General features: G+C 39.7%; 2 protein-coding genes across 2 annotated transcripts in view; both read left to right on the top strand.

Annotated features, from left to right (window-relative positions):
* Window positions 1–948: 948 nt before the first annotated feature.
* LOC110677215 (zinc finger protein 160-like) lies at window positions 949–20,382 on the top strand. The gene is made up of 4 exons (XM_021848224.1): window positions 949–1,380; window positions 1,527–2,927; window positions 19,017–19,373; window positions 19,429–20,382. The coding sequence occupies exons 1-4, from the start codon at window positions 1,069–1,071 to the stop codon at window positions 20,374–20,376; spliced, it is 3,018 nt and encodes a 1,005-aa protein (XP_021703916.1). The 5' UTR covers window positions 949–1,068; the 3' UTR covers window positions 20,377–20,382.
* LOC5568189 (zinc finger protein 611) overlaps window positions 20,342–21,755 on the top strand; it is an 84,075-nt gene continuing 82,661 nt past the window's right edge. Inside the window, exon 1 of the mRNA XM_021848225.1 lies at window positions 20,342–20,428. The gene's annotated coding sequence lies outside the window, so the exon portion shown is untranslated. The remainder of the gene's footprint in view (window positions 20,429–21,755) is intronic.

The following is a 21,755-nucleotide window of genomic DNA, read 5'->3' as shown; positions in this document are numbered from 1 at the left end:
AGCCCGAGAGCGCATTGTTTTTTAGATATAGGAATAGCACACTACACTAGCCAGCAACTGCGCTGGCTGAGGTTTCTATTGTGTGGGCTTCCAATGGGTCGCGATCAAAATCATAGTCGCGAGAACATGTACGCCCAATGCTAAAATCGCAGTGTTTGGCCGATGCGCCAACAGGTGGCAGTAGTGTGTAAACGTCAAATACAAACAAAAACGATGCGAGCGCTGCGGGCGGTGGATTGGCCACCTCATATATTTGAATCGACCGTTAAAAATGTGGTCGATGGACATCGATGAGAGTGTGACGTCTGTTTGTCTGTGGGTTTATTCACAAATTTCATAACGCCAAAAATGGCCATTTTCGACACTTACCCACCCCCTCGTAACGCTTTTTGTATGAACATTTTACAAATTTTGTATGAGCCGTAACAGCACGAGGACACCCACCCACCCCCTTCAGCGTTATGAAATTTGTGAATGGGCCCTAATGTACTATTCTGGTGTTTTGTGTCGAAGACAAGCCGATTACTTGAAAAATGGTTTACAATTGCATGTAAATGTGGAAATTTCTAATAGTGCAGCGGGTGAGAGCCACCAACCACCGATGGTCTACCGATGAAAGAGAGGATGTGCCACGGTGTTGCCGTCTGACGATTACGGTTGTATTTTTGTAACTTAAACTCGTAAATTAAGTCATTCTACTAACAGTGCATTGTACAATGAAGTAAATTCAGATACTTTGCCGCGTATACCACACAGATGTGGGTGTAAAAGAAACATTCTATACGTACTTTGTCACGCCATGCATCTGATATCCAAACAACCAAAACAAACTCGCCAGCTGTCACTTAACATTTCAAAATGGCGGAATGGGAAATCTGACACATTAGACTACCTCCTTGTCCCACACAGCCCAATGCTACTCAAATTGTCATAACAAATGAACGCAGCCATTTGGACGCAAAAACAAAACAAAACTCGAAGTTCGCAGTTTTTGCAAAAGGATTTTCATGTTTTTAGAAAGAATAATTCATAATTATTATTAAAATTTAGTGTAATTGAGTGGAAAGTATGTCTAACTCTGTTCCAGTGGATCCAGTAGTGACCACTGGAGGTGACGCAAACGAGAGTACTGAGGACATCGCAGCAGTGGAGAGCTTACCCATTAATGATGAATTCCATAACAAAGAGGAAGCTCGGCAGGATGCATTCCAGAGAGGTAAAAAACCGGGTCGCCCTCGCAAGCCTCGTCCGGAGGTTTTATCCTTGGAGGAGTATGATGACGATGATTATGATCCTGGTGCAAAGGAGAAAGTTGAGGGTCGTAAAAAAGGTCGACCTCGATCCAAGCCAGAAGACGAAAGTCCACAGCAGGAAAAGAAGGTTTGTTTATAGATGAATAATGATTAGGGTGTCCCAAAATTTCACTTTGTCAGAAAACTTGGGGGCTCAACGTTCAGTTTTTTGTCAGAGCGAAATTTTTGAATACCTTAATACTGATCAGTTACATTTTCATTTTTTTTTTCTAGAAACGAGGACGTCCCAAAGACGAAACAAGATCCAATGTGACCTGCGATCTCTGCGGAAAATTCTTCAAGTATCGAGTCCTGCTGAAACGGCATGAGCAAACGCATTACGGTATTAAGGAATTTGAGTGTGAAATTTGTCACAAACGGTTTCTGCAAAAGGGCGGACTCACGGTCCACCTAAGGCAACACACTGGAGAACGCCCGTACAAGTGTCCGTACTGTCCGGCAAGCTTCCGAGGGCAATCCTCGCTGGACTGTCACGTTTTTCGGCATACCCAGCAGGGAACCAAGTGCCCTCAGTGTCCATCGGTGTTTGCCACGCCGGCGATTGTTAAGCAACATATCAGGGAAGTTCACATCACGGAGAAGCCCCATACGTGTCAGATCTGTGGAGAAAGCTATAAGCATCGGAAGAGCTTAACCACTCATTTGGAGGACCATGACAAACGGATCTGCACGGTTTGCGGGAAGGTGTTCAACACGATGTTCGCCTTAATGACCCATAGACACATTCACGAACAGAACCAAAAATGTACCTTCTGCAGCAGGTCGTTCAAATCGGACGAAGAACTTCAAGCGCATAGCAAATTGCGAGGGAGAGTGTTTCAGTGCGAAATGTGCTGCTACAGTTTCAATAAGGCTGAGTTTTTGAACAATCATCACAGGAGGGATCACTGGAAGGAGCTTGGGTTGGAGCGGCTAGCCCGGAAGGTTGTTCCACGACCAAAGAAACCCAAACCGGAAGGACCGAAGCTGAGGAAGTCCAGGATTGCACTGCCCATTGTTACGATTGGAAGCGATCGTGTGGACAAGCTGGAAACTAATTCGCTTACAGACCCGTCAAAAGAAGCAATTCACCAAGTTGAAGCGACAGTGAAATGTACGACAACTGAATCAATAGAAGGACTTCCCACTTTAGACACTAACGACGAAACACTGCCGACTAAACGAGAATTGATATCACCAACAAAGCGAGAACTGAAGAAGGAAGGTGAGGAAGACCAGTCGGATTACGATTACAACGACGATGTACACGACTACGGGTCGGATGAAGAAGATGTGAAAATCTTCAGCGAAAAGGCGGAATGTCTGCCAAAGGTGGAAATCAAAGAAGAGGTTGATTCCCAACCTGTTGAGGCAACTGTGCCGCCTTCGTTGGAGCCGGGCGACTTCGTCAAGATTGAAATTACGGAAACTGATAAGCAGGATGGGAATCTAGAAGAGGAAGATCCCATTGATGCGGGCAAGACCGAGGAGAAAGAAGAGCAAAAAGAGGAATCGTCGGAAAGTGAAGATGGTGATGTACCTTTGGGAGATTCAAACGATGAGGAAAAGACTGAAGAGAAAGAGGAGGAAAAGGAGAAACAATCGGAAAGTGAAGATGATGACGTTCCTCTGGCGGTGAGTAGACTTTGTTGATCAATTGTGAAGTTAATTATATCTTAGAGCTGTTTAGTGGTACACCCGTAAGTAAACGAAAACAGAATTCAGTACTATACCATTAACAGCAATAGAGCTTGTATCCTTTGACAGATACGCGTATTTCGATCTCAACTGTAAGGCCGTCTTCAGTATCATGCACTACATTTTAATTAAAGGAATCCATTACACATTTTATACTTAACCTAAGTATAAAGCTATGCCTAAGTATTCTCATGCTCTCGTTGATACCTAGCAAACTTAAAATTTAAAATAAGGTACCGTGGGGCAAGTGGGTAATGGATTTCGCATAGTTGGGATTCTTCAAATTCTAGAGACCTTAAACTAAAACAAATGAGGTCGTGTATATTTTTTAGCTTGACTCCCACCAAATATAAGCAGTATACTAAAATTGATTTTTATGTAAAATTAGAGAAAAAAGTACAAAGTTTTTGAAAAACATCTCCTTAGTTTTCACTTGCCCGACCTGTGGGGCAAGTGAAAAGTTTGTCGTTTTGAACAATAAATTCAAAAATTAACAGTTACATTCATGATTCCTATTACCTTTAAGGCGTCCCAATGAACAATAACATAAGTAACATGTAAACAAAGAAAAATTTATTCTTGTTACTTGCATTTTCTTCTGTTCAGTTATGTTTGTTGAAATGATTGGACAACATTGTAACTGCAACATTTCCAATGTTAGTTCTTACATCATGGGACAGCAATCGCATTTCTGCTCTGTAGAATTTCCACCGCTCGTTATTTGTTTTTAAGAAAATCGGACATGACGTCGGATAACTCTTCAAGAAAAAACAAACGGAATCCTTCAATGAAGTATTTAGAAACTTTTTTATGTGGATACACCTATACCCCATTTTTAATGTTTTGAACTAGCTCTACATGGACATTCCACGAGATTTTCAATCAACGTCTTCTTTTTAATCGGCTGTCCGAAGTGAACATATAATTATCGTAATATTTGGCAACCTTTTTTTTTAGAGAAGTTCCATGATTTGGCCATGATAACAGCATTTAACACTTTGAGTATAGTGCTTCTTGAATTATCAGCACGTTCTGTTGCTCTATGAACCTAGCTACCTACAGAGAGAACACAAATTCATTATCTTAAGAGATACTTTTCACTTGCCCCACGTGATTAGAAAATTGACGGTTCTTCAATTTAGTTCTTTTTGGGTCTATGTCGAATTACTTCTAAAACTTTTTTATTGCGGATTAAAGCTGTCAGAGGGGACAACTTAGAAGTGGTACCTACAGGGTGTCCGCAAATTATCCGAACAGAAAAATATTGGAAAGATGATCTCGCATTGAAAACAATAAAAAATCAATGTCCATGTACCTTTTATATTATATCTATATGTTAACACAAAATAGAACTTTAAAATTTTTTGAAATAATTGCTTGTTACTGAGATAGGCAAATTTAAATTTTTCGGAGACATTTTTCCTGAGGGCCGCTAGTCATACTGGAGATGTTGTATCCCTTAAACCTAAAAAGAGACGAATCCAAATGTCCTATTATTTGAAGTAATCTACAGGTTAGTGACTTCAAATTGGACTGGAAATAAAAAATTGTACGGTTCAAATCCAGTGAGTTCTATGGACATTTCTCTTCCGTCATAAAGCTCGGAAAACAGCTCCCTTTAAGACACCTCAATACATTTGGGTTGGTTTTGCAATTATTTGAAATCGGAAATGTGTAAAACTTACTTCTTAAGAATATAATAAGCCAATGTTTAAAACCATGCAAGAATATTGAATTTATTATGCTTGGTTGTATAGAGCCATGTCTTCAAAGTTTGTACGGATAATTTGCGGACACCCTGTATAGAAAATTATTTCTCGCAACTTTTTTCCACTGAAAATATTAAAATAAGATTGCACGCCGCCAACATGTTACGGAGTGCTAGTTGACAGGTTAACAATATTTCGCTCTATTATGCAATAATGGCTGAAATATCTCAGAAATCTCTTACCTATCGTAATGTTCTCAATGGCCTCAAAGGTTTACGCATGAGTTTAAAACGTCAATTCACATATTCAGTAAAATATACCAATTATTTTCACTTACCCCATTTACCCACTTGCCCCCCGGGAGGGTCAATTTTCAATACATTTGAAACGAACATCCTATACAAACTTTGAATTGAATGCGCCAGACCTTTTTTCTTACCCTGAGGCATATATCTAGGGGGTGCTTCGTTGAGTTTTACAACTTTCTTGTTTAAGGGCCAGTCTAATTCCCAATATACAAAACGGGTGACAAGTTAGAATGTGAGAACTATCGAACGATCACTATTCTTAACGCAGCCTATAAAGTGCTTTCCCAGATCATCTTCCGCCGTCTATCGCCACTAGTAGGCAGATTTGTGTGAAGTTATCCAGCTGGTTTCGTGGACGGGCGATCGAATATCAAGTTCCTATATCAAGACCTATGATACTAGTAATCCTTTATTATTATCTAGTATTCTTTTTGAATATTTCGTGCATTCTCTATTATTAGAATTTCTTATACATTGTGGAAATAATTTGATGTCTATCTTCTATTGTCGAACACTACGTTTTAAAATATGCATTCTAATTATTCTCGTTGTCTTCGAAATTCGTTTTATTAACCAAACCATCCATTATTGTTCTATTTGATAGTAAAAACTTATCATACTTCTTAGAACAGACTTTATTTGCAAACCAAACCTTTAGAAATGGCCGAATAGATCTTAGCTAAAGTATTCACCAAGGTTTTTTTACGTTGGTAGACGTACCGCGTTAGGCGGCATCCATTCATTACGTAACGCTGGAATTGAAAAATGTTGACCCTCTTCCCCCCTCCGTAACGCTTTTTGTATGAACTTTTTTTTTGTATGAGCCGTAACGCGTGAGTCTACTCCCCCTCCCCCTAGAGCGTTACGTAATTTGTTTATTTAAAAAAAAAACACGTAAAAAAGTCCTCGTGTTTCTCGAATGTCAAGTGAATCATGAAAGTGTTCAAGTAATTTTGATTGAAATATTAGAAGCTTAGTGCTAATAATTACATTAAGAGTATAATTCAGAAGAACAGCCTTTTAAACCTATCGTCTTTTTTATAAATGTCCCTTCGGTCAAACGTACCTCAAGTTAAACAAACTAATGGATTTTTTTTTTCAAAGCCCGAGTTTATGTCAACCATTTGTTCTCTCCTAGTCGGCGTTCGAAGGACGCATCTATGGTACATTGGTTTTAAGCAGTATTTCAATCATATTCGATCTTCTATCATCATTTTAAATTGAAATGTTGATTAATGCCCAAGTAGGGAGCCGGGTCCTATTCTAGGCACTTTTGACTTCGGCAGTGGGTTTTTTTTTTAAAGCTACTGAGCTCATAATATGTCATAATATGCGTCGTATTGAAGTGGTTCTAATTGCAAAGTTTCAAATAATTCGGCCGAGAAAAAACACCCTGCTAAAGCGAATCATGAAAGTGCCCAAGTAGCTCTGCACCCTATTACACTTTCCGTAATCTTGATCTAGTTACACAAAATATTGACCTCATAGTCCATTTCACGAAATGATAACACTGATTATATTCCTGTTACTTTCACACGTTACCGTACCGCATCCTGTCAAAATTTCATTCATAAAATAGGCGATCAGCTGTTCAAAAACGTCTCGTAAAATTAACTATTAGGTAGAAGCGTTGAAGTAGAATCTAATAAAGCTAAATGAAAAGTATTCTTTCGTGAATATTTCATTTTACGGAACTTCATCTATACGCTTATAATTTTTCTAGACTTAATCTTAAATTCTTATCGACTTGAAGTCATGGAAAAGTTTTGGGATCTACACAGTTTACAATGAATTCAATCACCTATAACGATGTCATATTTTGGGAAATGTGAAATGACAAAAAATTTGATTTCGCTAATGTTACAAATTCTTATTAATATTTACAAAATAAAATACTTGAGTAATCTTTTGAAAAGATTAAAAATCTGCTAAAGAACGATTATTTACGTAAATGTTTATTTCTTCTGTTTGACATTTTGGAAGTACAATAAAAATTTTCAAATATGGTACTCAACTAGACCTAGAAATAAAACTGACTACGGTTTAATTTTCAACTTTTTTCGATACCACTTTTTGCTACCAGCCCTGTACATCTCCTGTTCGTCTGCGAGGCTGGTGGAATCTGTGTAGTAGTAGCTGTTGGCTCAGAGAATGAGTGACCGATAGGGACGATTTCGATAACGTGGTGGATTGATACCGAACAGAGATCAAGACATAAACTCTTGATCCGTCTTAAAAACGTGAGGAGAAGGCAATTTCAACGCACTCGCGATACAGCTATGAAAATTATATGGCAGGATTTGCAGAAAGAAATCAAAAAACGTTTTGTACAATTAAGAAACAAAAAAATTTGAAAATGAAATTTTTCAATTGGACCCTGGCTCTAAGCCCTTTTGGAAATTATCTAAAATCTTGAAAAACCTCAGAAGCCAATACCGGCTCATGCTAGATAAGAATTTAACTTTCAAAAATCACACTGAGGGCATTCAAGCCAAATGTAATAAATATGTAAAATGTCTCTATCCCCTTATTAATAGAAAATCAAAACTTTGTCTTAAGAACAAGCTTTTGATATTCAAACAAATTTTCAGGCCAGCCATGTTGTATGCTGTACCAATATGGTATCAGGTATCAGAAGGCCGGCTCCAAAGGCACGTTCCCCACCAGTTGGGAGATTTGTGCCATCGCCATATTTGAGCCTATTTCATCATCTACCCGATGGGAGAGGAAAGGGAAGGGAAAGATGGGAGGAAATAGGAGTGGGGTCCCTTGAAGAGGGAAGATTGCATAAGCGAAATGAGAGCATGTAGCTCCATACCACAATGGGTTCGAACAGCGCCCTAAAAAGGGCACTGCAAAACGCATGAGCGTAAAGAGAGCCTATAGCTCATTACCACAGCGGGTTAAGAATAACAGAATGTCCTGAAGATTCAGGCTTCTGAATTCAGTTTCACTTAATAAGTGTTTGCCGAGTAATTGGAATCGCATTTGCGCAAAAACTGGACAGTTACATATCAGGTGATACGAAGTTCCATAATCGGAGTCACAACTATCACACACAAATGAGTCAGCACGCTGAACGCTCTGACCAAGAGACTGCAATTCTGCTTTGACAGATTTGTTAAATACTTTGCCACCCTTGGAGATGGCTCAGTAATGTACAATTTTGTTTGACGACATGACTCCAAACCATTCCAATATTGCTTGTGCTGAGTTGCCGCCCAAGAGTTTATCTGAAGCTTCACCCAGCACTTCGAAATTGGAATAGCCGGCTCAGGGCCAATGAAGTCATGCGATGCCCCATCGCGAGCTAGCTCATCAGCCAATTCATTTCCAGCGATGGAAGAATGGCCTGGTACCCATACAAGGTTTACAGAGTTGACTGAATTCAGTTCCTCAATTTGAGTTCGACATGCGATAACAAGCTTCGACCTTGAGTTGGCCAAAGCGAGAGCTTTTATAGCAGCCTGACTATCTGAACAGAAGTATATGACTTTACCCATTACGCGCTGTTGAAGTGCTGATTGCACTCCACACATAAGAGCAAATATTTCCGCCTGAAAAACGGTGCAGTTTCTACCAAGTGAGTAAAACTGATTCAGCCTTAGCTCACGAGAATATACTCCTGCACCAGCTCTACCTTCAAGAAGGGAGCCATCAGTGTAACATACTATATTGTTTGATATACTTCTTTCCAAATAGCCAGACGTCCACTCTTCCCGTGAAGGGAATTGTGTGGTAAATGTCCTGTAAGGAAAGTTACAAGCAATTGTGAGATCACTTGGAGCAAGGACAATTTTGTCCCAATTCACCAAAAGTGGAAACAACGAAGTGTGTGTAGATCTACGATTCACTGGATTTTTCTCCAGTAGATCCAGTACCCATAAACGGTAAGAGCAAGAAAGTGCTTCTTGTTTAAGATATATGTGTAGTGGCGCAACGTCGAAAATGGCCTCAAGCGCTGCTGTGGGAGTTGTAGAGAACGCACCAGACATCGCCATCAAGCACATCCTTTGGAGATGGCCCAATTATGATTGGATTATTCTCACTTCGCCCTTTTGCCACCACACAAGACATCCATATGCCAATATTGGTCGAACAACTGTTGTGTAAATCCATTTGATATATTTGGGTTTGAAGCCCCAAGTTTTACCAAAGGTTCGCTGGCATTGACCGAAGGCCATGCAAGCTTTTTTGACTCTGAAATCAATGTGAGCTGTCCATAAAAGTTTGGAATCTAGAATGACTCCGACATACTTTACTTGATCAGTCACATCAATCTCAAGGCCAAAAAGACGTAAAGGTCGAATTCCATCGCGGTTTCGTCTTTCCGTAAAAAGAACAATAGATGTTTTATTCGAGTTAACCGAAAGGCCATATTGGCGACACCAACTCTCGACTACCTGAAGAGCACTTTGCATCAGGTCGAATAGGGTGCTTATGCACATACCAACTATCAGAGCTAGATAGTCGTCGGCAAATCCATAAGTTGGAAAACCGCAATTATTGAGTTGCCTCAATAGCGTATCTGCTACGAGATTCCACAAAAGTGGTGACAAGACTCCCCTTTGGGGGCATCCGCAAACACTCAATTTTCGAATCGCTGCTTGACGCAATGTCGAGAAGAGATGTCGGTTTTTGAGCATTTGATGAATCCAATTGGTAATCATTGTAGGTAGCCCATGGTTTCGTGCGGCTTCCAATATGGCATCGAAAGACACGTTATCAAAGGCACCCTCTATATCCAAGAAAACACCCAAGCAGGATTGCTTCTGAGCGAATGCTTTCTCGATATCGTATACAACTTTGTGTAAAAGAGTCACTGTGGACTTTCCAGATTGGTAAGCATGTTGATTCACATGAAGAGGCATGTTTGCCAAATAAACATTACGGATGTGATGATCGATAATGCGTTCCAGACATTTCAGAAGAAAAGAGGTCAGACTGATTGGTCTAAAACTCTTCGCTTCCTCATACGACGCACGTCCTCCTTTTGGGATAAACTTTACAGTAATATCACGCCAGGATTTGGGAATGTACCCGGTAGCAAAACTGCTTACAAGTTTTATATCTTTACTAATTGGGCCGTACCGACGTGGACTGAAGAAGCGAAACGAATAAAATATAGGAGCTTAGATGAAGATAACCGTGATCTAGGGATAAGTAACGACTGTTCAGGTTGAGGTTTCAGATCAGACTAACTGTCTCATATATTTCAGATTCGTTCGAGCCCTTCGGCTAACTGATTAGTTCGTCTTACGAAGCAGAACGTCAAATAACGTTTCGATTGCGCTAGGGGTGCGCAAGTAGGATGCAACAATTCTTCCCCTTTTATAATGTTTGTACTATAATTCGAAAGTGAAAATAAACTCACATTAAGTAACTATACAAAAAACAATCTTGAATTCAGAACAAATTCTACTTAAGCAAATCCGAAAAACGCAATTAGTTATAATGATAATCTGCACTACGATTCACTTTTCTCGGGCGTTTAGACCTCCGAAGCTCCACCTGATTCGAGTCAGACTCCTGAAGTCTTCTTTTTCTGCTTCCCTTCGGAGCCTGTATCTCTTCCTCGCCATTGAGCGGCCCATCGCCGGGGGTTATCATCTGGTCGTCTTGTATTATGTCACTTGGTTGCTCTCTCATGATCATGATGTTGGGCCTTTGCCAGGTTGTTGACTTTTTACAGACTCTGATCTGCGTCCTGTGGGCCATTGCGTCCACGTTTCCAATGCATATCTGGAAAACATTGTGAGAGTACTTTTTAATGAAGGTGGCTTTAATCCATCTCGCCTGATTGTGTGAATTGTGATTTCTATACCACACTTCATCCCCAGCTTTCAGATTATCCACAGCATTTACTGTAGTTTTCGGAATACCTCCGCTTTGATGCTCAACATGGACTTCATCATCTGGACGTGGTACAATCATTTGTTTTTTATAATTGTTTCTAGGATTTATCAAATCTAAAATAGTCTTTGGTTTGTATGAAAATATTCTTTCCGATGGGAAATGTCCCTCTTTGGTCAAATTGTTATTTCTAAAATTAAATAGGAACAGATTTATCTGATCCTCTAAATCAAGTCCAGACATTTCCGAATCCATTAGAAACTTCTTGAGGACTTCCTTCACAGTTCTAACCAACCTCTCGGCCTGACCATTGCTTGAAGGGTTATAAGGTGGGCTTTTCATTACCCTTATCCCTTGCCGCTCTAGAAAGTCCACGAAATTCCAGGAGTTAAAAGGAGGACCATTGTCCGAAACCAAAACGTCTGGTAAACCGAATCGAGCAAAATAAGCCACTAATTTTTTTAAAACTTTTTTACAATCTGTGCCATTTTTCATCCATTCAACTTCGATCCATTTGGAAAAACTGTCGACCAACAACAGAAAAGTACGATGTTCGAAAAAGAAAAAGTCAATGTGAATCCTACTGAAAGGCCTAGCAGTGGGTGTCCATTTAGACGAATCTGTGGATTTTTGAACCACTGCCATACTACAGCATGCATCACAATTAGCCACAAATTTTTCAATATCTGTATTGATACCAAACCAATAAACCATGTTCCGTGCTAACTGCTTCATTTTAATTATCCCTGAATGATTTGCATGCAACAATTTCAAAATTTGCTCTTGATGCACCTTCGGTATTATTACCCTATCTCTGAACAGAAGACAATCGTCTACCAACTCTAAATCCAAATAATTTGAAAATACGTCATGAAACTGTCTATCTACTCTTTCAGGCCAACCATTTAACATAAATGTTATAACCTTTTGCAAAAACTCATCAGCTTTAGTTGCATTTGCGATCAATTTATAATCTATAGGTATCTCTTTACTGAAGTTTATGCTTTTGATGGCGTCTGTTTCTAAAAAGTCAGGAACATCCTGCTGTAAGGGAAATCTTGAACAAAAATCTGCATTTGCTAGTTTATGCGCAGGCCTGTAAATTATATCAAAGTCATATATTGCCAAATCTAAAACAAAACGCTGCAATCTTGTAACATAAATAGAATTTCTACCCTCTTTTCCAAAGATACCCACCAAAGGCTTGTGATCAGTATAAACAGTGAAATGTTGGCCATAGAGGTACTTGTGAAATTTTTTTATTGTACATACTAAAGCTAATGCCTCCAGATGTAAAATAGGATATTTCCTTTGGGCTGCATTCAATGAAAATGATGTAAAACTGATCGGTTTTTCTTGCTCATCTACTATGTGAGCTATTAAGCCTCCGAGACCGTAACTTGAAGCGTCTGAAATCACTACCACTGGTTTCCTTGGATCGTAGAATTCTAAAAAGTTGGTTTTAATAAGCAAGTTTTTACTCTCCACAAATGCCTTTTGACAATTTTCATCCCAAACATACCGCACATCATTCTTTAGCAAATTGTACAATGGGTACAATTTAGACGACAAGTTTGGTATAAATTTGTGGTAGTAGTTTAACAAACCTAGAAATGATTTTAACTCTGACTCATTTTTCGGAGCATTTGCTTTTTCTATGGTTGATATTTTACCTGGACACGGACTAAGTCCTTTGTCACTAATGATATGTCCTAAATGCGTTAGCTCTGTAACAAAAAATTTGCATTTTTCAAAATTAACTTTTATGTTAGCTTTTGACAGTCGCTCCAAAACCAATAAAAGCTTTTGCTTGCAATCTTCAGCGGTTTTTCCGGCTATTAACACATCGTCTAAATAGCATGAAACGTTTTCAATGTCTTCCAAAACTTTATCCATAACTTGTTGAAAAATGGAAGCACTTGAAGACGCACCTTGTGGTAATCTGTTGTACTTGTATAAGCCTTTCATTGTATTAATAATAACAAATTTCTTGGACCTTTCCGTCAGCTCTAACTGAGTATACGCGCCTTCAAGATCAAGTGCACAAAAAACCTTGCAATCAGCTAAATTTGCAAAAATATCCTGCGATGTTGGTAAAGGGTAAGTATTAGGTACGATCATTTTGTTTAATGACACTTTACAATCAATTACTAAACGAATTTCATTATTTTTCTTCATAACTATAATAATTGGCGATGCCCATTCGCTTGTATCAATCGGGGTGATGACTTTTTCTCTTTCCAACTTGTCTAAATAAACAGAAACTTTGTCCTTTAATCTGTAAGGAACGTCATAAGCTTTTTTAAAAATGGGGGTATCATCCTTCATTACGATTTCTGCTTTAAATCCATTGATAGGCGATGAAAAGTTTTTTGTAAAAACGTTTTTAAATCTTTTCTTTAGTTCATCAACGGTAATTTCACCCGGCATTTCATTTACACTGTTAATTGTTACAGCTGTTTTAAAAAATTGTCTCCAGTTGGGATAAAACGTATCTAGCCAAGTTCGGCCAAAAAGTGGATAAAAATCATTTTCGCAATCAAGTACCAAAAACTGCATAAGCGCTTCTTTACCATTGAATTTAACTGAAACCATTGCTTCTCCCTCAATTTTCAATTTAGATCCATTCACAACCATCAGCGGTTCGCTATAATTACGCAAAGGATTATCAAATTTCGACATAAATCGTCTTTTACTTATAACAGACACCGACGCACCACAATCAACCTCCATTTCAAGGTATTTGCCTTCAATCTCCACTTGCACCAAGCAAGGATTACTAATTTTGTTTATAGAAGACACAAACATACACTGTAGATTACCTGAATCACTGTCCTCGACCTCATCATCATCCCTGGTATGCATTCTCTCTAGTAATTCGACGATGTGGCGGTCTGCTGATGGTCCTGGCCTATATGATTCAACGAGATTTACCGCATCACGATTCAAATTTTTCAACTTAAAGCACTTCTTTTTAATATGGCCTTTTACTCCGCAAAAATTGCATATCATTTGGGAGTAGTCCGGTCGCTGCCATTGCCGCTGTCCACCATATCGTCCTGTTTGAATCCGGAAGTTCCCTGTGTCCATTTCTCGTCTACCTTTATTTGTTTGTTGCCATCTCTCTGACGGCCTGAACCCTAATCTACTTTTTACTGGTCCTCTACCACTGCTTCCTTCGCCGTTGTTGTCCAAATTTTGGTATTTCTTTGAATAATCGTAAATTTGAGACAATCTTCTTGCAGCTACACCTTGATAACTTCTATCGCTCACTGCCGCTATCATACCTGGATGCCCTATGCTTGATTGATCAGTAGTGTCCGCATTAGCCCGAGCTACTTCCCATGTAGCTATTATTTTTTCTGCGTTCGTCAAAGTTAATTTGTCTTCACTCAGAAGACGTTGTCTAAGATTTTTGTCCCTAATGCCAGCAATTAAGCGATCCAAGATAGCGACCTGCTTAAAATTTTCAAATCCACAAAACTCTGCTTGTAGTTTTAAATTTAAAACAAAGTCCTCCGTACTTTCGTCGGGGTTTTGTACTCGTGTACTAAATTTGTACCTTTGAACTAAGTCTGGGTCCGTTTTATCCAGACGATTTTTAAGCTTGGATACAATGTCATCTAAGGCTTCCTCTTCGAAATTTCCAGCAGGGAACAAAAGCTTAATCTCGGTAAATATCACCGGGCCACTCATAGTGATAAAGTAAGCCATCTTATCGTCTTCCTTAATCTTGTTCACCCGGAAGAAATATTTCAAACGGGTAAACCAGTCATTGAATGAGGTTCCCCTGCGGTATGGTTCCAAAGAAAACGCCATACTGGAGCTCATTATCTAAATAATAGAAACAAAATTTATCCAAAAGATTCAATAGGCACAATGGATCAATTCAAATTGAACAAAAACAATCAAACCAATTCAAATTTTAGTACAATAGCGTAAATTGATAAATCAAGGCAGATAAAAGCAGAAACAATGATCGTAAAAAATAGAAAAAAAAATGAAAAATATGAAAAACAAAAACTTATTAGGCTATTGTATAAACTACAACAAAATGGTCTTTTCACTTTTTAAACAATCGAATAAATGGAAGAAAGATAAAGGACTTACCCTACTCTGCTGATAACCAGTCGGAATCTTCGCTACGCAAATTACGGTCCAGAATTTCACTAAATTCAGCTACTCTTTAAGCCGCCAATGGTCCAGTTCCCTTGAACTTGCGTTGAGGAATTTTCCTTGGATGGGTTTCGTTCTTAAGATTGTCGAACTGTGCGGCGACTAAACCTTTATACAAATGAAAAGAATATTTTTATTTGCAATAACTCCAAACGATGAAATGAAATGTTCGCTTTTATGCCACAAAAGCTTTGTTAGAGCAAAAGAAAAAAAAAATGGTCCACCCTATTGTATTCGGTCACTTGCAAAGATGAAAAGGCCTTTTCAATTACTTGCCAGTAAAGCGCACACCACAATGGCGAAATCACTTACAGGAACCTCTTTCTTTATGTAGTTCAGATTTCAACACACTTTACTTGCCGTACTTACGGTTTTCTACGCTGGCCAACTTACGCCGCTGGCTGGTAATGGCCTTCACCAAATGGTGTATGAAAATTACCTCTATCCTTAAAGTTTTCCAGCAAATCCCAACTATTTTCCGCTGCAAACGTGGAGGATGGCCGTCCCAATTCCAATATCGGAATAAATCACCACACGCACGCGAAAACTAATTTCTTTTTACTCGTCGACACTTTTATATCTTTACTAATTGGGCCGTACCGACGTGGACTGAAGAAGCGAAACGAATAAAATATAGGAGCTTAGATGAAGATAACCGTGATCTAGGGATAAGTAACGACTGTTCAGGTTGAGGTTTCAGATCAGACTAACTGTCTCATATATTTCAGATTCGTTCGAGCCCTTCGGCTAACTGATTAGTTCGTCTTACGAAGCAGAACGTCAAATAACGTTTCGATTGCGCTAGGGGTGCGCAAGTAGGATGCAACAACAAGTAGCTTTTTCAAAACATGTTTGATAAACTCAAATCCCTTTTGGAGCAGAACAGGATAAATCCCATCCGCTCCTGGAGATTTGAAAGGAGCAAAACTATTAAGTGCCCATTGAATCGATTCAGTAGTTACGATACTGCGAGCCGAGGCCAGAGACTCGTAACTACATGAAAAGACATTTGGTTCATCCGTAGATGCTATGTCCACACATCCGGGGAAGTGTGTATTGAATAAACATTCTAAAACTTCTTCATCGGAAGAAGTAAAGTCACCATTAGGTAAGCGAATTTCGTTCACTTGGAAATCCTTAGATTTTGCAAGGATTTTGTTCAGCCGACTGACTTCACTCAAACTGGAAACATTTGTACAAAGGTTTTTCCAGCCGGATCGTTCAGCAGATCGAAGAGCCTTCTTGTAAGCCTTGCGAGCCGACTTGAACGACTCTGATCCAGCTGAACGGCGTCTGTTCCAACTCCTTCTACATTGTTTCCTGAGTCTAGTCAGATCGGAATTCCACCATGGGGTCCCTCTTGTAGTCTTTACAGACCGCAGAGGACATGCTTCTTCAATAGCTTCCATAATGTAGGATGTTGTAGTATCAACGGCATCGTCCAGATCACTTGGATTTTCAATGGACGGAGAATATCCATGAAATTTGGTCGCAACCAATTCAATATAGAGTTCCCAGTTTGTTGACCGGGGATTCCTAAAACGCAAAGTCTGCGCAGTTACATTTGAATGTTCAAAGAAGATGTAGCGATGATCAGATAATGATTCCTCATCGGATACATGCCAATTCGTCAACTCGTGACTGATTCTATTCGAGCAGAGCGTTATGTCTAACACTTCTTCTCTATTAGAAACCATGAAGGTTGGGCGATTGCCTATGTTAAGTAATCCAAGGTCAGTACAACTTAAGTATTCCATCAGACTGGAGCCTCTCAAATTGATATCCGAGCTGCCCCAGATGATGTGATGAGCATTGGCATCACTGCCCACAATCAGCGGAAGGCCTTTTGTTTCGCAGTGTACGACAACTCGTTTGAAGTCATCCGTTGGGGATGGTTCATCATGTGGTAAATATACCGAACAATAGACGTGTTTCCTGTTGAGGACACCAACAGAAACATCGATTGTGACAGCACATACATCTCTGGTAGTTAACTCAGAAATGAGTGTAGCAACGATTGCTTTATTAACGAGCACGCATGCACGGGGCATGGAGCGCGAGTTTGCCATTTCAAGTTTGCTGAAAGTAGCAAAAACTGGGTCCACAAGGTTACCTAGATAGAAGTTCCCTCTACGAAAGTAGGGTTCTTGAACTAGCGCCACTTGGGCTGCACCATTTTGCATGAGTCTGCAAAGATTGATCGTTGCTGTTCTTTTATGCTGAAGATTGATCTGAGCTAACCTAACCGTAGCCACTACCCAAACTAGGCAGGATTAAGCTTTTTGCAATCTCAGCACGAAAAAAAAACAGCAACGAAAAAACCAGATCGGTATCTAATTAAAGTCGCCAAAGGCGAAAGAGCACAGAATACACTGTGTAAAACGCATAATGCGAATACATATAGGTGATAATTTAAATTAAATGTCAACATATTCATAATCCCACCCTTATTAAGCCTCAGGATAGAGACTGAAGAAGGGCAGCCGATTATCTCGGAGAAACACAAGGTCACCTGCACCATTGCTCCGGATAGCACAGGAAGGACTCAATACTGTGGAGGGCGCCCTGGTATCCCACAGGCTCCGTTTGCGGTTAGGTTTTATTTAGACCCCCCTAACCATTCATTCCTAGGCACGGTACGCATCACACCATAAAATAGGGGTCACCTGTGAGGTGGACTTTTACCACCGGAACAGGCAGTCCGTAGTGTTAATTCCTAGCCAGTTGAAACAACCGCTACCGACACTACGCGGCTATCTAGACTGCTCGGGAAAAGGAGGTTAATATTGATGATTAACTCCTGACGTGCCCAAGCAGCCGGCAAAAATCAAAACTTTGTCTTAAGAACAAGCTTTTGATATTCAAACAAATTTTCAGGCCAGCCATGTTGTATGCTGTACCAATATGGACTAGCTGTTGTAATACCAGCAAGAAAGCTCTGCAGAGAATTCAAAATAAAATTTTGAAAATGATTCGGAGGCTTCCTCCCTGGTATAGTACCAATGAGTTACATAGAATATCCAATGTTGAAACATTGGAACAAATGTCAAATAAAATAATTAATAATTTCAGGTAAAAATCGTTACAATCTTCTATTGCCACGATTAATGCGTTATATGTTTAGGTTAAGTTCGGTTAAGTACAGTACTGGACAGAATAAAGTACGCACTGGCCGTTTTTTCATACAAAATGGTCAAGTTTGGAGGCCTAAATCTTGGTTTCTAGATGTCCGATTGACCTGAAATTTTCACCGCAGCTGAAAAGTAACTTCAAATTTGCTAGTCTATAAATTCAGAGTTTTTCATTAACAAACTTTTGAGTTATCGCAAATCTGAAATTTTGATGAAAATGACAAAATTTTGAAATACAAATAATTTTTAAATGGAAATTTTTAGAGCAATATGCTCTTCTGCAAAAATATGCAATTTGATAAGACACACAATTTTGCAGAACATCATTTTTCGATAAAATTGATTGTGTTCAAAATATTTCCAAAATAAAATTATGCCATTTTTCGAAAATTGATAAATATTTAATAATTCATAAGATTGTGTTTCAAATACTGTGATATTTCAGGTGGGTAAAATCTATGTTATATCTGAGCTGTGGTGAAAATTTTAGATCAATCGGACCACTACAAGCCGAGATTGAGACCTCCAAACTTGACCATTTTGTATGGAAAAACGGCAAATGCGTACTTTATTCTGTCCAGTACTGTATATTCAAAGCGTTTTTTTTTTCTCTTATAAGCAGGTGAAATCAACTCACCTGTAAAAATCTGAACTGCTACGGCAAATGAAATGTAATATGTTGTTAACAAAATGTCAATAAAAATGTGGATTTCTTCAAGTCGAGTTCAGAATACGACACTGAAAACGACTTGACAGTTGAGTTCGAAATACGCGTATCTGCCAAAGGATACAAACTCTGGTGGAATTAAATGGTTTGCATAATTAAACTTAATCGTTTCGATGTTCTAGGTTCTGAGTTCGAAGTCTCGTTCCAAAGCATCTGATTTAGAAACTTTTCCCAGTAAAAGGAAAGAAAAAGAACCCGATGATGACTCATCGGACAACGGCAAACTGTATTCCATCGGTGATCCCTCCGATAGCGATCCTTCGAGTTCGGCCCAATCTAGCGAAGAAGACGACGTCGAAATTGAGAAGCCCAATCCAAAGCGCAAACGAAGACGGAAACAACAAGGTAAACGGACAGTCAAAGGTTCCCGTCAGAAGCGCAGCCTGAAGTGCTTGATTTGTGGAGAAGCCTTCGAGGGCAGGGCCTCTCTCAAGGAGCACAGGAAATCCGCTCATCCGGATGTGAAGGCCAATTCAGGGGTAAGCCAGTTTCTACCGGCTTGGATTCATTTATTGAATATCTCTTTGCTTTCAGCCACTAATCTGCGAGTTGTGTGGCAAGAAATATGCCACCATAACGTCCCTGGTCGTCCACCGGAGTCAGCACAAGGAATACCAGCGGTTCAAGTGTGACGAGTGTCCAAAGGCCTTCACCTTTCAGTGCTATCTGGAGAATCACATACGAATAGAGCACCGCAACGAAAGACTCATCTGTCCACTGTGCGGCAAACTGTTTAAGTACGGTCCAGATTTGAAGCGCCACTCGCTTCAGCACGAAGAGGACAAGCCGTTCAAGTGCGAGGAATGTCCGGCGGCGTTCCGACATCCCAGCGCGCTGCACAGCCACAAAGCTATCCACGAGAAGCTGGTGTTCACGTGTACAATTTGCAATAAGACTTTCCGATACGCCAACAGTTTGCGGGTGCATAAGCGATTGCACAGTGGAGTTAAGCGATTCCGATGCGAGATTTGTGATAGGGAGTTTAGCCAGAAGGCACCGTTGATGAAGCACATGTCCATTCACTCGGTGGATCGACAGGTCAAGTGCGTTGTCTGTGATAAAGTGTACTATAAGAAGGTCGAGCTGATCATTCATCAGGCGAAGGAACATCCGAATCACCCGCTAATTGGGAAGACGATCAAGATTCATGCCTGTAAAATCTGCGGAATGGAGTTCACGAAGGAGGGCCATCTGAGGATACATTCCGACATCCATGGGAACGAGTACCGGTTCAAGTGCGACATGTGCGAAGATCAAAAGTTCAAACAGAAGGCTGGGCTGAGGCATCATTGGAAGCATTTCCATCACATGGAACCACCGAAGAGAAATCTGGGTAAAAAGCCGGAAGTAAAGAAGGTCGAAAAGGTGGTGGTCCGTACTGTGACGGGTGCCGAGTTGGAGCCGCCGCCAATTTTGGAGATTAACACCGATTTCGACTTCATGATGCAGCGAATAGAGTGCGAGGCGACTGGGTCGAACTGAAAGGGAGATGAACTAGTCTACCTCATAAGCAATATGTCAGTCAGTGATCGAGGTAAGATCTCTACGTAACGTCCATTGAACATACCTTTGGTTTGTTAACGAAAAACGAAAAGCTAGTAATTTCCCTGAAATAATTTGTGCATTTTTCGAGACTGTTTCAGCTGAACGGTCGATTGCTTCCATGATGAACTGAATTATGCTGAGGAGGTTACTACAGCATAACATCTCGTCATTGCCAGGCGTATTGTAGAGCCCCATCATCGTCGGTCTTGGGCGATATTTCACCAGTTGATCTGAACGTTTAGAATATCCAGATTCAGGTCTTCTTTTACTATTGACAGATAACGTGTTCGTGACCTTCCACAAAGTCCCCGACGTCTACCTTGTTCCCTGCTGAATATTATTTTCTTTCTTCCAACATTTGCGCAAAGTGACCAGCCCACAACAGTCGGCCGTATTTTATACGCTCGATAATATTCGCTAAACTTAACATATTAGATATTAGTCGGGGACTACACTGCCCATAAACGCATAATTGTCCCATGTGAATAGGAATCCAAGCAAACATGGGACTGACATGTGTTTATGGGCAGTACATAGTCGTAGAACTGAGTGCTGAGAGGCCTCTACAGCTGATTTGGCTCCCAGACTATTTTATTTTTTATTTTTGCTATGCAGGTACAAACGTGCAGGATGAAATAACTTTTTATGAACATTTCTTTGTGATCTTTTATGATACTCAATGCAGTCTGTGTAAACGCTGCTCTCTGTACTTAAAAACTTTAATTATTTATATTCAAACTGTTAGATTTATTGTTTTATAGAAAAAAGAATCTGATACATGGATCAAGTGATATAAAGTTATCGATTGAATTTTATAACTGAAAAAGAATAAAGTTTTTTTGTATAATTTGAATGAATCCATTACATGATCTAAAAGTACCGAACACTCCATAGTTGTCGTTGTTAACGGAAATGATACAGTATTATTGTAATTACTAGTTGATATGTCAATGCCGGGGTACCCAAAACCCTATTGTTGTTATGACTGCTTCTCTTCCTTTTGTTCTTCGTCTCTTTTTTCATCTTATCATTCTGAGACTGTTTCTTTCCCCATGTCATTTTCTTGTAAGCCTTGATATCTTTTATACAAGCATACTCTACCTGTTATGTTGGGACAGAAGTTCGACCTTAGAGAAATAATCGAAATTTCCAGGAAAAAAACAATGATTCAATGGTGAGGACACATAAGTTTTCTTTGTTATGACCGGATATTCGTTAGGGACCTCAAAGTCGACTTAAAAATAAATCATCGCATCAAAAGCGTAGTTGGACAATGTCTTGAAAAAAAAAAACAGCAATGCATCTGTAATCGAACT

Source organism: Aedes aegypti, chromosome 2 (genome assembly GCF_002204515.2).
Source record: "Aedes aegypti strain LVP_AGWG chromosome 2, AaegL5.0 Primary Assembly, whole genome shotgun sequence".
In the NCBI taxonomy this organism is placed as follows: domain Eukaryota; kingdom Metazoa; phylum Arthropoda; class Insecta; order Diptera; family Culicidae; genus Aedes; species Aedes aegypti.
The sequence above is the reverse complement of the archived record's forward strand: the minus strand, read 5'-3'. Positions and strand labels throughout refer to the sequence as shown.